We start from the raw sequence: 15,124 nt of genomic DNA on the forward strand, positions 1-15,124 counted from the left end.
GCTCAGTGCTTACACAGCACTTAACTCTGTAGAATTGCTTGGCCAGCATTAACTCGTTAAACTGACCCCGCTGCTCTCGGAGCAGAGGGCAGGACTCCCGGGTTAGCCAGCAGGTCACACTGCCGCCCGGGGCAAGGCAAAGCCCCTCGGGCAGCGGGGAGGTAAAGAGCAGGACGGGCTGGGGGCTGTAGGCCCCGGGCTACCCCTGCCTGCCCATCACACGTCGATGTCCACCGCCTGCCCAGCGGGCAGAGGCCATAGCTCAGCTGCCCAGCGCCGTACGGGGCCGCAGCACACCGCTGCCCGAACGAACCCGGCCCTGTGGAACAACTGAACAACGGAAGGAGCGGGCAGGAAGGTGCCGGCGGGTGCGCCTGGACAGGAGCCGCTCGGGCTGAGGCGGCGGCCGGGAGGAAGGAGCCCCGCTGCGGGCACCCAGCTGCGCCGCTGCCGCCGGCACATCAAGGCCCTGTCGCTGCCACCGCCCGCCCGCTCCGCCCCGGCGCCGCCGCACTTCAAAGGCCCCTTTGGTGCGGAACGCTTGCGGCCGTGCCCCGCCCGGGAGAGGAACCGCCCGCGGCGGGCGGGCAGCAAGGCCAGGCTGCGGCTCCCGAAATAGCATGGGGGCCGTGCCCAGAGCGGGGCGGTCGGGACGGTCCCAGCTCCGTGTCGCAGCGGTCCGGCCGCCACCCCCCACCCCCCCCCCGCCATGGCACCGCCCCCGCTCCCGCGCGCGCCACCGCCGGGGCGCGGGGCACTGCGCGTGCTCCTGGCGGGTTGCGCGCGGCGGCGCCTGCGCGGTGCCCGGGGCGGGGCGCCTCGCGCTTGCGCAGCGGCGTCCCGCGGTCCCGGCGCAAGATGGCGGCGGCGGGGCGGGCGAGGCGGAGGTGGGACGGCGGCGGCAGACGCAGCGGTGCCCGGTGCCTACAGCCCCCGACCTCACGCCCAGGTAAGCGGCGCTCCCGCGCGGCCGGGACCCGCCCCGCAGCCCGAGGAGGGGTGGTGGGCGGGCGGGCGGCAGAGAGAAGGCGGCGCAGGCCCGCGGCCGCCATCTTAGAGCGCGGCCGCCGTCGGCGCTGCGCCCGCCTCGGCTGCGCCGGTCGCCGAGCTCCCAGCAGCCTCGCGCCTGCGCGGCCGGCGGCTCCTCCCTCGTAACGGCCTCCTGTCTCCGCAGAGAACCCCGCGGGTCAGGCGCGGGGCGCCCCGCTATGAGGATGCGGCCCCGGCGCTGCGAGCACGGAGCGACGGCCACGCGTTCCGCCAGGCAGCCCGCCACCGTAAGTACTCGCCTGCCCGGGCCCGCTTGGGCCGCGCCCCCGGACTCCTCCGGTCCCGCCTGCAGAGTTGTCGCCGCCGCCGCCTCCGCTCCGCACTTTCTGGGCCCCCGCGCCCCTGGCTGTCCGCCGGTCCCGGCCCGCCGCGCCGAGGAGCTCCGTCCCGTCACCGCCTCCGGGAGGGTAGCCCTGCAGCTGACCCGTTGCCCGGCCGCGGGCTTTCCCTCCGGCCCCGGGTCCCCAGTGTGTGCCCGCCGCACGGGTGTGTGCAGCCCCGGCAGCTCCCGGCTCTGCTCACTCCGTCCCATCCCGCCGCGCCGGGCTCAAGGGCCGGTTGTGGGGAGCGGGAGAAACGCTGCTGGAAGGAGGCGGTGGGTTGGGATGAGGATGGCTGTGGGGTGAGGGAGAACCTTGCCGTGCCCCAGGGGGCTGTTGCTGCTCTTCTTTGTCTGCACTTGCTGTTGCCGTGTGTAAAACACCGCCTCGGTGAAATGGAAACAAACAATGATCCTGTTGGCTGTACTTCTTAACTCCGTGTCTCCCACCGTGCTGTGGTGTCTGGTCGTGCTGCTGCTCCTAGGTTGTAAGCTCTCTGGGCAGGGACAGCGTTCTACTGTGTCTGTCAAGTACTGTATGCATTGCCGTGGTGTATAAAAACAATACCGTGACCACCATAAAATGCTCACTCTGGATGCCTTTCACTGTCTAAGTCCCAACACTAGTTATATAAAAGTAGAGTTGATTCTGTTAGAATTCCTCTTAGCTTGTTTTTTCTTGTTCCCAGATCTTAAGGGTACTTGAGTTTAATACTCATCAACACTGATCAAGCAATAAAGCTTCTTGTCTGCTTCCCCCATTCTAGCTTATCCACAAATGGGAGAAGGCAGAAACAGCAAGCCCTGTATGATACAGGGAAGTTGCCTCGGCAGGTGTGTGGTGCCCAGTTCGGGAAGGTCTCGATACCCTGTGCTACCTCTAACTCCTTGAAGCACCCCCTTGGCTCACTGAGGGAGGTCCCTATCAGTAGGCACCAGCTCATTGTAACTTGTCTGTGTAACGTGCTGGGCACATCGCAGCTGCATGTGCAAATCTGTTTTTAGTTTAAGGAGGAGGAGCTCTAAATATTCCTCAAAAGCTGCTGCACCTGCAGCGCTGCGTGATGGGCCCCTCGGGCTCCTGTGGGCTTCCTGACACCGACAGCCCCGGCACAGAGTCACGTCCCCTGGAGGTGTCTGGGCTGGCCCTGCCTCTGGAGTGCAGTGACTGCAGAGGGCACGGCGGGGTTGGAGTTCAGGTGGAGGTGTGAGTAAACAAAGATTGCGCAGCACTCACCTGCTGAGGTGATTAAATGTCCATGATTGCATTAGTGTGCTCCATAGTGGCTGCTTTTGCCTCTGGGCTTGGTTATTGTTATCTGCTTAGTTCTGAGCAGAGACTGAAACTCCGGGTTTCTGCAGTGTCCACACCTTTCCAGTCTTACTCTGGGAGGACGGGAGCACCTTCCAAGGTGCTGGAAGGGCCAGGTGTTCCTCAGTGCCAGGCCGTGCCACACTGATGCCACAGACACTCCTACAGACAGCTCAGCTAGTGCCTGCCACTTCTTGGTCATTGTTTCTGCTCTTCTGGAATAGCCAGTAGAGTATTTATGAATGGGAAGGGGAAAAGGGTGGATAAATCCAAAATAACTTTGAGGAGATGATGTACAAGGGTGTGGGGGCTGCCATTGGGTTCAGTTGAAAAACACACTTGTGCCTACAAGCAGTGCTGCTGTAATCCTAACTGTGGTGTTGCAGAGAGTGTCTCCAAAGAGCTGAGTGGAGTTAGGTAATTGAGTTAGGTGGTAAATGCCTTTTTTGCCCCAGTTTGTTGACAGTGTATTTAGGGCTGCCAGAGAGGAGCAGTCTGCCGTGCTGCAGAAACTTCCCTGGTGACTAAGAGAGGAAAAGCCTGGCTGTTTCTCTTCAGCTGGCAACACTAAATTATGATTAAGATGAGCATTATTGTTTCAACAGACCTTTTTTTGCATAGCTGTTGTTATGCAGATGAAAAAGTAGGGAAGGCTTCACTAGCCTGGATGAGGGCGTACAGCTAGTCTGGGATGTACTGAAAGAAATAATTCAGGAGCTCCTGACTCCCACCCTGTGGTCCTCTGAACCACAGGAGGTTTTATTAGTGAATCACTGGGGTTGTTTTATATAGCAGAAGTTTTCCAGTAAAAGCCTTTTGTTAAAGTTATGTGCAGTTTTGTGTGTGCAAATGTTGATTTAAGCTGTCTCCCAGGATAACAGATCAGAGATGACTGGTAATATTAGCGTGGCAGAAGGTGGTGTATGTTCACAGACGAGTGTATGTTATTTTTTTATGCTCTCAGTCCTGATGTGTGAGATCAGCCACTGCAGTCCTAGGAGATACCTAGCTGAAAAGTGAGTATTTTGAATGCTGGCCTTAAGAATGCCCTTGTTGACACCATGTGAAGCTCAGCATTCCTCATAGTTAGCTGTATCCAGGATAATAGGTGTTTCCCAAGGCTCAGGTCCTGTTTTGTGTGTGCTGGTTCAAACCCCAGGTCTGCTGTCAGAATGAACTCGTAGTGCTGCAGCCAAGTGGGCCAAGTGGATCCGGGACCTTTCCTGCTGTAACACGGATTTTCTGTATTTTTTTTTTTCCAGTGTGGTTGCTGAGAAATGGCCAATGAGAATCACGGAAGCCCTGCGGAGGAAGCATCTCTCATGAGTCACTCACCTGGCACCTCCAACCAGAACCAGCCCAGCTCCCCCAAACCCATGCGACTGGTGCAGGACCTGCCAGGTACCGACCCTGAGAGGCAGGGCGGGACCCAGGCGTGTGCTTCAGAGTGTGCTGTGGGACCTGAAGGGCAGGGCTCCTGCTCAGGACTGCTTTGCTCCTGACTCTCAATGTCTCCTCAGATGAGCTGGTGCAGGCTGGCTGGGAGAAGTGCTGGAGCAAGCGGGAGAACCGCCCTTACTACTTCAATCGCTTCACCAACCAATCTCTGTGGGAAATGCCTGTTCTGGGACAGCACGATGTCATTGTAAGTGAGCCCTCATCTCCAGTGGCTGTGCCAGTACTGCAGGGGCAAGTGACGTGGTCCTGTGGACTTGAAGTCTCATGTGGGAAGCTCTTCTCTGCCTTTAGAACTCCTTGCCTGTTCTAGGGTCTACCATGCTTCTGTTGAAATGTTCCTTCCTTGGATGCAGGCTTGAGTAGTGCTGTGCAGGCGTACTGCACTGCTCACAGAACACTTAGCCTGGTGGAATTGTGGGGTTTTCCTCATTGAAAAAAAAACCCAAACAAAGAACCTCACAGACAATACCCCACGCAGACACAATAGTATTTTTTATCTTTCTGTGGGTGTGAGTACTTGTGTCTTGATTTCTCTCCACGTGGGAGCCTGGGGCAGTGAACTGGGAGGTTGGGGGGGGCTTAGTCTGGGCCTCTGCAGTGGCAGCTGGTGATTGCAGATGAGTGCATTTACTGATGAACTAATGTAGGCTGTTGTTTGGATGTTCATAGTCAGACCCTCTGGGACTGAATGCGGCTCCAATGCCACTGGAAAGTGGGGTGATAGATACGTCTGTGGAGAGCAAGCAAAGGAAGAGGAGATTCTCTGAAGAGGTTTCAGTGAGTGGCAACAGTGTGAAAAAGCCCAAGGTGAGTCAAACTGAAACCTAGGTGGTCTGGAGCTTAGGGCCATAACTTTTTGAACTGTGCAAGGTCAGGCTGCTCTGGTACAACTCGCACCGCAGCAGCTGATGCTCAAAGTGTAGAAGTTCCTGGGGTGTCCTGAGTGGTGTCCTGGTGTGGGTTGTTAGATGAACTGTGCTGCTTCCCCCCCAACCCATCTTTGTAATTTGGTAATTCATATGCATATGCAGTTCTGTAATTCAGTAATTCATCCTTCGCACACCCAGGTGGACATCCAAGTGAACCCAGCTGCACAATCAGTCCCCAGCTCTCCCAGTATTCCAGGAACCTCTGTTTTGAAGGCATGGTGTGTTTCACCTGAAGATAAACAGCAGGCAGCTCTTCTACGACCAACTGAGTGAGTTATCTTGGTATTTCTTCTGTCCTTTCCTTGGTGGTAGATTAGAGACACCTGGTTTTCTAGATGTTTTTGGGGGGCATAACACCTGCATAGATCTCTGCAAGGAGTCTTGATAGTTCAATTTCCTGGCTGGTGAAATAGCCAAAGGAAGCATCTTCAGAAGTAAGTAATATTTGGTAGTTAGCCAGTGATCTGTCTATTCTGATGACATTTGCTTCTGCCACAGAATATATTGGGACCTGGATATTCAGACAAATGCAGTGATTAAGCAGAGAGCACCATCTGAAGTGCTTTCTCCACACCCCGAGGTGGAGCTGCTCCGATCTCAGCTCATTCTCAAGCTGCGTCAGCATTATCGTGAGCTCTGCCAGCAGCGAGAAGGTGAGTTCCTGCTGGGTTCCCCTCCATTGTCTTCTCAGACCTGCAGTATGGTGCTCTTCTTCCTTCTGGTTTATGTCTGTCTCATCACTGCCATCTGTTTTCATGGCAGTTGTGACATTGTTGGTTTTAAACTCAGAAGGCAGAACTCCATCGTGATGATCCTTACCAGAGCTTCTGGGCATCTCTTTATATTGACATGACCCATTCTGTGCTTCTCCAGGGATTGACCCCCCAAGGGAGTCCTTCAATCGCTGGATGTTGGAGAGGAAGGTGGTTGACAAAGGGACAGATCCTCTTTTACCCAGTGACTGCGAGCCAGTAGTGTCTCCTTCCATGTTCAGAGAGATCATGAATGACATTCCCATCAGGTACTGTTCCGAGATAGGGCACTTTCCTGGGATGTTAGTCTGCCTGCTGTTGTTCTGTGCTTTTGTGTTTTATTGTGACTGATTCAGTGGTAGGGTGCTGGTCTCTGTGCCTTCATGGCAGCAGTAGATCTGATGTGTGTGATTCTATCCTTACCTCAGGTTATCCAGAATCAAGTTCCGTGAGGAAGCTAAGAGACTGCTCTTCAAGTATGCCGAGGCTGCAAAAAGGCTCATTGAATCCAGGTGGGAGTTCCTGTTAGAGTTTAGGAAAGAGAAAAAGGCTGTAGGGACTTCCAGAAGGGGCTGCAGCATCCCTCCTTATTCACTGTTGATCATTGTTTTCCTGAAGAAAGCAAGGTTAGGAAAATAAAGTAAAAAAACAGTAGTGCTGGAGGCATCTTTTGATAGCAGAGTTACAGTAAAATCTGATGTTGGGAAACTGAACCTATGCAAAGATAAGAGAGAGCCTGTGAAACACCAGACATGGAATTCCTGCTGTCATTGATCTGGGCTAACACAGGGATGCTTGGGCTGCTGGCAAAGAGCAGCAAGCTTTGAGTGGTATTTCATTACACTATATATGATGTTCCTGACGAGTTCTGCCACAGGAAGGTAGCCTTTGGGGAAAATAAAAAGGTTGCTAATGGGGAAGTTTTCTCAGAGTCACAGGTTCCTGGCAGTGGCTGCATTTGAAAATGAGAAGCAAGATCAAAAGGGGCCATTTCCACCACATAAATACTTTGTCTGCCTCTTCGGTTGCAGCAAGGACAGCAGACAGCTGCACTGTGTTTTGGAGAGAGCAGAGAGCGTGGCAGTCCCTAGTCATACAGATATCTGGTAGCACTTTCCAAAGGCCTGGAGGATGTGTCAGCAGCTGTGTTCCCTGCTGGCAGAAGCCTGTGGTGAGCTGGAATAGACTGCCATGCAGCCGTGGGTTAAATTCTGCTTCTCCTCGTTCAGGAGTGCTTCACCAGACAGCAGGAAGGTGGTGAAGTGGAATGTAGAGGACACCTTCAGCTGGCTGCGACGGGACCATTCTGCCTCTAAGGAGGACTACATGGTCAGTGTCCCCCTGCTCATGTGGCCAGGGGAGGGGCAGGGGGATGGAGTAAGGTCCTTCTGGCCCCAAAGACTGCCCCAGCCCGCCTGCCCCTTTTCGGATAAGAGTGACAGGGGAGGCTCCAGGGAGCAGGGGTGGGTTGTCTAAGGGGCTCTGCTCTCTGGTTCTGCAGGACCGCCTGGAGCACTTACGTAAACAATGTGGGCCCCATGTGTCTGCTGCAGCAAAGGACTCTGTGGAAGGCATCTGCAGTAAGATTTACTACATATCCCTGGAGTACGTCAAGCGGATCCGGGAGAAACATCTTGCCATCCTCAAAGAGAACAATATATCTGGTATGCAGCGGCTTCAGAGGGCTGCAGGGCTGCAGCACTGGGCTGAAGGCAGTGTCCTGGTTCAAACAGTCATATTGTCTGCTGGGGAAACTGCTCTGAGGCCGTGGGGTGGAACTTGGTAGAGACAGGAATAGCCAGACCAGCGTTGGCCTGACAGTCAGACAGTGCTCTCACATGGTGCCCTCCACTGGGTATGGTCACCAGTTGTAATGTCAGATACCAGCAATGTGTGTGACCTGTCGGGAGTCAGTAGCTTGTCAGGGTGTTGGTTCACTTCCCTGGACCATGTGTTTTTGCTCCTTCATGAACTCCTGGGTGCTGCTGTCACTCCCAAATGCTGAGTGCTCTCTCCTCCCTATATTCTCCTTGGTCACATTTCTCTAAGCACCCTCTGCACTATTCTGCCTCCTCACTGTGCACCCTTCCTTTCCCAGCAGAGGATTTGTGTTGCTTCATCCTTACCTGTTTTCTTCCTAGTTGATGTCTGTACTTCTGCCCCCTGTTACCTTTTTCTTCCATGGTCCCTGCTTCTGTCATCACCGCCATTCTGTCATACTTTTCCTTTCTGAGTCCTCGCTCTCAGATCCCAGCATCTGCCTTTTGTCACTTGTTTTTGCTGCTTGCCTTCCCACCGGAGTGGCTCTGTGGTTCCTTCTGCCCGATCTTTCCCATGAACACTTGTTTTTCCTGCTGAAGCTGAGGTTCAGCTGCTCTCCCTGATGGGCACCTGCAAGGTTGCAGGGAAGTTCTTTCTCTTCCTGTGCTTGATGGAACATCTGTTTGGAACATCCTTGGATCGTGACAGGCTGCCTCTTTATTCTCCATAGCTGAGGTAGAAGCCCCTGAAGTCCAGGACAGGCTTGTGTACTGTTACCCAGTGAGATTGGCCATCCCCTCCCCACCACTCCCCAGCGTGGAGATGCACATGGAGAACAATGTGGCCTGCGTGCGCTACAAGGGGGAGATGGTGAAAGTGAGCCGCAACTACTTCAGCAAGCTGGTAAGGGCTGGCTGCCCATCTTTCCCAGGTGGCACAGCCTGTGAACTGTCCCTCTCTGTCATGATCCCCCTGTCACTATCTCCCCTTTGCATGTGGCTTTCCCTTCTAGTGGCTCCTCTATCGGTACAGTTGCATTGACGACTCTGGCTTTGAAAAGTTTCTGCCCAGGGTTTGGTGCCTTCTCCGTCGATACCAGGTATGGTCTCCTCACAGCTGTACATCAGAAAGGTGGTTTAATAGTGGGGAACTGGACTTATGGGTGTTGGTTGGGGGAGGTCCACAGTTCTGGGAGCCTGATACAAAATAGGGCTTAAACTGGGTCCCTTGTCTGCTCTCAGTGTTCTGAGGTAGGACTGTGGTCTGGGGAGCAATTGGGATCTTGGCAGGAGACCTCAGCATGGGTAAGGATAAATTTTTATGAGAGAAACCAGAGCCAGATGAAGATTCGTGAGAGGTACATGTGGGAATGGGCAGTTTGTGGGGCCTGAGCTGAATGAAACCTATGAAGGACATTCTTGGGTACATGCAGGGGACGTACATAAATCTGAGAAAGGCCAAGGGGACCCTGCATACCTAGAGGAGTGGGTGCATGGACGCGTGGCCCGGGTCCATGGTCAGTGAACACCAAGTGCAGGCACAGCTCACCCCAGTTTACTCTCCTCAGATGATGTTCGGCGTGGGTCTGTACGAAGGGACAGGTCTGCAGGGCGCGCTTCCCGTCCATGTCTTTGAAGCCCTCCACAAGCTCTTCGGAGTGAGCTTTGAGTGCTTTGCCTCACCTCTGAATTGCTATTTTAAACAGTACTGTTCGGCCTTCTTGGATACAGACGGGTATTTTGGATCCAGGGGGTGAGTCCTTTGCCTTTGCTGTGATTCTGCGTGGGTGCATGTGCACGCACCTGCGATGGCTCAGGACGGGTGGACGTGTCCCTGCTCAGGGCAGGAGCTGGCTGTGTGATGTCTGCTCGGAGGGATGGTGGCTTCAGGTTGGCCTGGAGGTTGTGGCTCAGGCTTCTGAGAGCATGGTGGCCTTTTCTGAGGAAACTGATGCTTTTGAAGGTGTCAAAATCAAGAGTTCCAGCCTCTCTGAGAGGGATCTTTGCCTTTTTCCAGCCCATGCCTGGATTTCTTCCCTATAAGTGGCTCTTTTGAGGCAAACCCTCCATTCTGTGAGGAGCTGATGGATGCCATGGTCTCTCACTTCGAGGTATGTTGGGTCACCTGTGGAGCAGCTCGGATGGAGCCGTTCCCTGCCCACTGCTCCCTCACAGCAGGACAGTGACTGCTGGGGCACAAGTCCCTTCCCCTGGGATTCATTAGACATGTCACTGCTCAGCCAGCACTGAGGCTGTTTGTTCTCTTGTTGAGCTAGAAACTCCTGGAGAACTCAAGTGAGCCTCTCTCCTTTATTGTCTTCATCCCCGAGTGGCGGGACCCCCCCACGCCAGCCCTGACCCGCATGGAGCAGAGCAAGTTCAAGCGGCACCAGCTCATCCTGCCGGCCTTCGACCACGAGTACCGCAGCGGCTCACAGCACGTCTGCAAAAAGTAGGCCTTCAGCTCAGGTCCTCCTGGGAACACATTTCTGATGCCATAGGACAGGAATACCCTATCCCACAGGAAGCAGGGAGCAGGCAAGGAAAACCGCAGTGCTTGGTCACCCGGGGGGTTTTAAGACAGGCATAAAGAGCGTTCTGAATTTCACATTCTTTCAGTGACCACTGAGGTGTTTCACTAACAAAAACTTAATGAGTGGTGAGTTCCTCGGGTATGAGTCCAGTCTGAGCAGGTCACACGTGGGGATCATCCATGTCCCTCTGTCAGCCCTGGTGAGCAGCAAGTCCTGGGTGGCCAAATGTGACAGCAGTTCAATGTCACAGGGGAGAAGCAAGAACTAGGAAGGGTCCTGGTCCACAGAGGAAGATGAGCAGCAAGTTCAACCAGCAGGTTGTTTAAGTAACAAGGGCATAAATGCTTGAGTTCTCTGTCACTGATCAAGGCTGCTGCTCCCCATGATGACTCCCCTGAAGGGACATTGATGCCCCACTGCAGGTACTCGTGGAGCAATGTAGCCAGCCAGCATCAGCACCTGTGTGAAAGCTCTAGAGCCTCTGCCTTGGGAGTGCCTGGTGCTGTGCTCTGCCTGCCCTCCTCAGAATGATGAGGGGAAAGGACAGAGATGAATACTTGTCCTAAATATGGCATCCAGGAAGAGGGGCAAGTGCTGGGTTGGGGCCTAGGTGGAAGTTGTGACCCTGGGGCAGTGCTGACAGCCTCTTGTCTTCCCTTGCAGGGAGGAGATGTACTACAAGGCCGTGCACAACACAGCTGTCCTCTTCCTGCAGAACAGCGCAGGCTTTGCCAAGTGGGAGCCCACGCCAGAGCGGCTGCAGGAGCTTGTTGCAGCCTACAAACATTCGGGCCGGACCCACAGCTCCTCCTCGTCATCATCATCCTCCTCCTCCTCCTCCTCCACAGCAGACAAAGAGCGGGAGCTGGGCCGAGAGCAAAGTAGCAGCCGGGAGACGAACCCGAACTAAGGGGCAGAGGTGCCAGACAGCAGGGGAGGTGCCGGCAGCCCCCAGGAGGCCGGCGGGGCAGTGGGGACTGCGGGCTGCGCAGCTCCGCCCCGGGGGACTCTTGCGCAGCAGCTTCCCGGCTCCTGCTTTCCCCTGCAAACTGCAGCTGCCCGCAGCGCTGGGGGCGTTGATGGGGAGAGAGGGCTCGGCTGCGGCCCTGGCTGGGGGGCGAAGGGGCCCGGCACGGCAGGAGGAGTGGGGAGCCCCTTCAACGCCGGGATGCCCGAGGGAAGGGGCAGCCGGAGCTGGGACACAGGCACGGGCAGAAGGATGGAGGGACAGATGGCAAGCACCAGTGCTCAGCACCCAGCACCACATCTGAGGGTCCCGGGCTGCAACCCGGCACTGGCAGGAGGAGGGAGTGCAGAGCCCAAGGGCTCCTACAGCCACACCGGCACCAGCACAGCTCCGTGTCCATAATGTAAATAATTCTGTCCGTGGCACCCGCGCTGCTGGCGGGGCTGCTCCCATTGCATCCGTGTTTCTTTCCCATGTGTGAGTCCCTTGTTCACCGAAGCTGTGTACCATAGCAGGGAGGAGTGGAGCAGAGGAATTTCTTTGGTGTGTAAAGACGTCTTTGCAGCTGTTTTGTAGTCGTTGTGGTTTTTATGCCGAGCCTCTGGGCTTTATTTAACCTCCTTGGGTTTTGTTTTGTAAGGGTTAATTTAACACCGCTAACCATTTTATTACTTTTATCAAGAAGAGCAAAGTCTATTTTTGATTTCTGTTTCCTAGTTCTTAGGAACATTAAAACCAGCATACAGCTCTGCCCCGCGTCCGTGCCTTCCTTCTGTTGGCCAGGGACCCCTGCCCTCTCTGACTGAAAGGTATAGAAGGTGGGGTTTTTTAAAACAGTTCTCTGTCACCTGACCTGTCCTGCAGCTCACCAAGTGGATTTGTATTTCGTAGCAAGCAGTGTGAACCCCATAAACCAACCTGATGTAGTTCCAGCTTTGCCCCCTCGCCATCAGGGCAAGCTACAGGCACTGTGACCCCAGTCCTCCCTGGCTGGTCCCAAAGGAGAACAGCTCCAGGTGGTCTGGTGTTGCCTGGAAGCCTGGGGTCCCACATCCTTGTGGGCTGTGTTCCTCAGCAGGCATCACATTGGTCTGAAGGTTTTTTTGTTAAAACCAGGAGATGAGGAAGCTCCAGGACTCCTAGGTCAGTGCTGGTGAGCTGCAGCAGCCCAGCCCCCTGTGTCGCTGGAATCTCTGCAGCCTCTTGGGTTGTTCTCAACAAAGAGTCCAGCAGTGGATACAGGGGGCAGCTGGGACCTCCAGCCTTCAGATGAGCTCTTTGTAGAGCCTGATTTTACTTTTACCTGTTATTTTGAGCCAAGGCAAAGCTGCTTTTGAGGTGCAGGTGAGCAGGGATACACCTGGGTGCAGGGATGTGCCATCAGGCCTATTTGTCCTCACCCAGCCCTTCATCTTGCTTCCTGGGGTGATGGCCAATTACCTATTATTTGTTTAACTGCTGGAGCATGCCAAAATAAAATCTCCCTCAGGCTCTGCCAGGCCTTAGCAATGGGAGGGCCGGGGCCCTTTGCTGTCGCTGCTCTGGTGGCTTCAGCAACTCCAGTCCCGTTGATTGCTTTGGCATGGCCCGAGGTGCTGGTCAGCATGTGGACAGTAATTACCATTACCAGGAAGTTCACAGAACTTAGCGGGAAAGGTAGAGCCCTGTGCAGAGAAAAAATAACCCAAATTTCTTGTTAACCTGTATAGACACCCTGTCCTGTGTCCTGAGGGGACAAGAGCAGTGAGATCTGACCCGTCCCTGAGGAGGGGCTGGAGACTGCAGGAGGGGGATGTGGCACAGAGATTGGGGGACCCAGTAATGGGAAGGGATGTGACAAGTGCCCAGTACGTGCCTGGTGAGTGCTGCGACCCCCGGTGCCCTTCACTGGTGAGGTGACCAGATGCAGGCTGGTGGGGCTGAGCCCCCCCCAGACCGTCTGTCCTGCGGGCAATGCGCTGGGGGGCTCCAGAATCCGGGAGCTCCTCACACCTGGAGGAGCCTGCCTGCTCCCAGGCCAGGAATGGGATGAGGGTCTGCCCGTGCTGCTGGATCCCTCAGAACTCTCCTGTGCACTCCCTCCCCCGAGCCGGGGCTGCAGGACTCCAGGAGCTGCTGCCCGCAGCGCCCAGCAAGGACAGAGCAGGGGTAGAGCTGCCAGGAGCGAGGGGGGACCCCCGCTAGGACCGGGGGGGGCTGACTGCCCCGGGCGGATTTCGGGGGGGCTCTGCACGGCCCTGGACCCGCCCTGCGTTGCCGAGCCGACGCTGCGGAGGATGCTGCCGCTGGGGCTGCCGCCGCATTGGGGCGGGCAGTGAGCCCCCCGCCTCTCCATGGGGCTCCCTGCAGCCGGCCTGGCCCCGCCGAGAAGGCCGCGGGCCGCCCCACCGGGGCTGCGGGGCTGGGGACCCTCCCCCGGCTGCCGCCTACCCGGGAGCGCCGGCGCGGAGCGCAGGTACAGGGGGGGAGCGCTCGGGCACGGGTCCCCGGGGACGTGGGCGGGGGGGGCTGCGGGCGGGTGTGTGTGTGCTGCAGGGCACGGGGGGCTGCAGGGGGGGAGAGGGGCTGTGGGGTCGCGAGGGATCTGCAGGCAGGGATTCCCTGCAGCCAGCAGAGCCCGTTGTCCGGAGCCGGCCCTGCCCCGGTGGACCTGCAGGCATGGGAGGGACAAGCCCCACTCCAGACCTGTACCCTGCAGCACGGAGCAGCCCCGGGGCCGGTGTCGTTCGCAGGGAACGACGCTGCGTCTGGGGAGTTTCAACGGTAGTGGTTAGAGCCGGGCCGTGTGCCGGACCTGGGAGGGGGCTGCTGCCGGAGGCCCCCGGCCCCGCTCTGCTAGAGAGCCCCAGAGGCTGACTGGGACCCGGCCTGTGCGATGGGGATTTTGTCCCCCCGGCCCTCGCTCCCAGCGGCCTCCCCCCCTCCCCAGACTTCCCTCGGCCCCCCGGAAGCATGGCCCAGCAGGATGGTGAGCAGGAGCTGCAATCACTCGGGACCCCCCATCTGGAGTGCCATATCTGCTACAGCCGCTACGACCCACGAACCCGCAGACCCAAACTGCTCCCCTGCGGCCACCGCCTCTGCTCCAGGTGCCTGCACAAGATGGTGGCACTGGGAGACACGTCACCCCACCACCTCTGCTGCCCCTTCTGCCGCCAGCAGAGCCCAGTGCCTGGTGGGGACGTCCAGCAGCTGCAGGATGACGGTGAGGTGCTGGCCCTGGTGATGGGCCATGAGCCAGCCAAGAAGAGGGGTGCCCCCCAGTCCCCTGAGGTCCTCCTCTGCCCCAACGTGCTGGAGCCCATGCCTGGCCCTGACTGCCTGGTTGTCACCATCCTGGATGTGCCAGAGGATGTGTCCCCACCAGACGGCCTAGGTGGGCTGGATCTGGTGCAGCTCTACCACCCCACCAGCCTGGACTCACTGCCCTGCCACAGCCCCAGGCAGAAGTGCCACTCCTGGGGTTGGCAAGCTGCCCCCCACTGCATCCTGAGCGTCCTTGGCCTCCTCTACTTCAGCTCCCTGCCCTTCGGCATCTACCTCCTGCTCATCGAGCATCACGGCCTGGGCATCATCCTGGTCAGCCTTGTGCCCTCCACGCTCCTCCTCTGCATCATCTACAGCCTCTGCCAGTGCCTGTGTCGGGAGGTCTTTGTGTTCCCCCACTCATGACCCTGCACAGCCAAGCCCTATGCCTGTGATAGGAAGACTTTGGGCAGCTTAGAGTATTGCTCCTTGGGGTACAGGTGTTCCTCACCCCCTCCTGTCCCACAGCACGCTGCTGTGCCTGCACCTGGGGGTGGCTCAGTGTCTGCTGCCTTCCCTTGCAGAACAGCACGGGCTTTGCCAAGTGGGAGCCCACACCGGACCAGCTGCAGGGGCTCATTGCAGCCTATAAACATTCAGGCCAGACCCACAGCTCTTCCTCCTCCTCCACAGCAAATAGTTGGATCTGGGCCAAGAGCAAAGCAGCAGCTGGGAAGCACGGGGGCTCAGCACCTGGGCTGAGGGGTCCCTGGGCTGCTGGCAGGAGGAGGGAGTGC

At 56.9% G+C, this 15,124-nt stretch overlaps 2 protein-coding genes across 2 annotated transcripts; both read left to right on the forward strand.

Annotated features, from left to right (window-relative positions):
* Window positions 1–822: 822 nt before the first annotated feature.
* PCIF1 (PDX1 C-terminal inhibiting factor 1) lies at window positions 823–11,832 on the forward strand. Its single transcript, XM_030462919.1, has 17 exons — window positions 823–949; window positions 1,175–1,277; window positions 3,944–4,082; window positions 4,202–4,326; window positions 4,809–4,946; window positions 5,207–5,337; window positions 5,567–5,721; window positions 5,942–6,089; window positions 6,249–6,332; window positions 7,050–7,149; window positions 7,322–7,484; window positions 8,312–8,484; window positions 8,594–8,680; window positions 9,149–9,333; window positions 9,598–9,691; window positions 9,857–10,032; window positions 10,778–11,832. The coding sequence occupies exons 3-17, from the start codon at window positions 3,959–3,961 to the stop codon at window positions 11,022–11,024; spliced, it is 2,130 nt and encodes a 709-aa protein (XP_030318779.1). The 5' UTR covers window positions 823–949; window positions 1,175–1,277; window positions 3,944–3,958; the 3' UTR covers window positions 11,025–11,832.
* A 2,181-nt stretch (window positions 11,833–14,013) lies between these two features.
* LOC103532166 (E3 ubiquitin-protein ligase RNF182-like) lies at window positions 14,014–14,845 on the forward strand. Its single transcript, XM_008497900.2, has one exon. The coding sequence runs from the start codon at window positions 14,034–14,036 to the stop codon at window positions 14,751–14,753; it is 720 nt and encodes a 239-aa protein (XP_008496122.1). The 5' UTR covers window positions 14,014–14,033; the 3' UTR covers window positions 14,754–14,845.
* Window positions 14,846–15,124: the final 279 nt, after the last annotated feature.

This window comes from Calypte anna, chromosome 20 (assembly GCF_003957555.1).
Source record: "Calypte anna isolate BGI_N300 chromosome 20, bCalAnn1_v1.p, whole genome shotgun sequence".
Taxonomy (NCBI): domain Eukaryota; kingdom Metazoa; phylum Chordata; class Aves; order Apodiformes; family Trochilidae; genus Calypte; species Calypte anna.

Excerpts from the sequence above, each read along its gene's own strand:
- PCIF1 (XM_030462919.1), top strand. The coding sequence starts at position 3,959 with ATGGCCAATGAGAATCACGGAAGCCCTGCGGAGGAAGCATCTCTCATG. Across the intron at positions 5,722-5,941 it reads GCTCTGCCAGCAGCGAGAAG|GGATTGACCCCCCAAGGGAG; the intron begins GTGAGTTCCTGC and ends GTGCTTCTCCAG. Across the intron at positions 7,485-8,311 it reads CAAAGAGAACAATATATCTG|CTGAGGTAGAAGCCCCTGAA; the intron begins GTATGCAGCGGC and ends TATTCTCCATAG.
- LOC103532166 (XM_008497900.2), top strand. The coding sequence starts at position 14,034 with ATGGCCCAGCAGGATGGTGAGCAGGAGCTGCAATCACTCGGGACCCCC.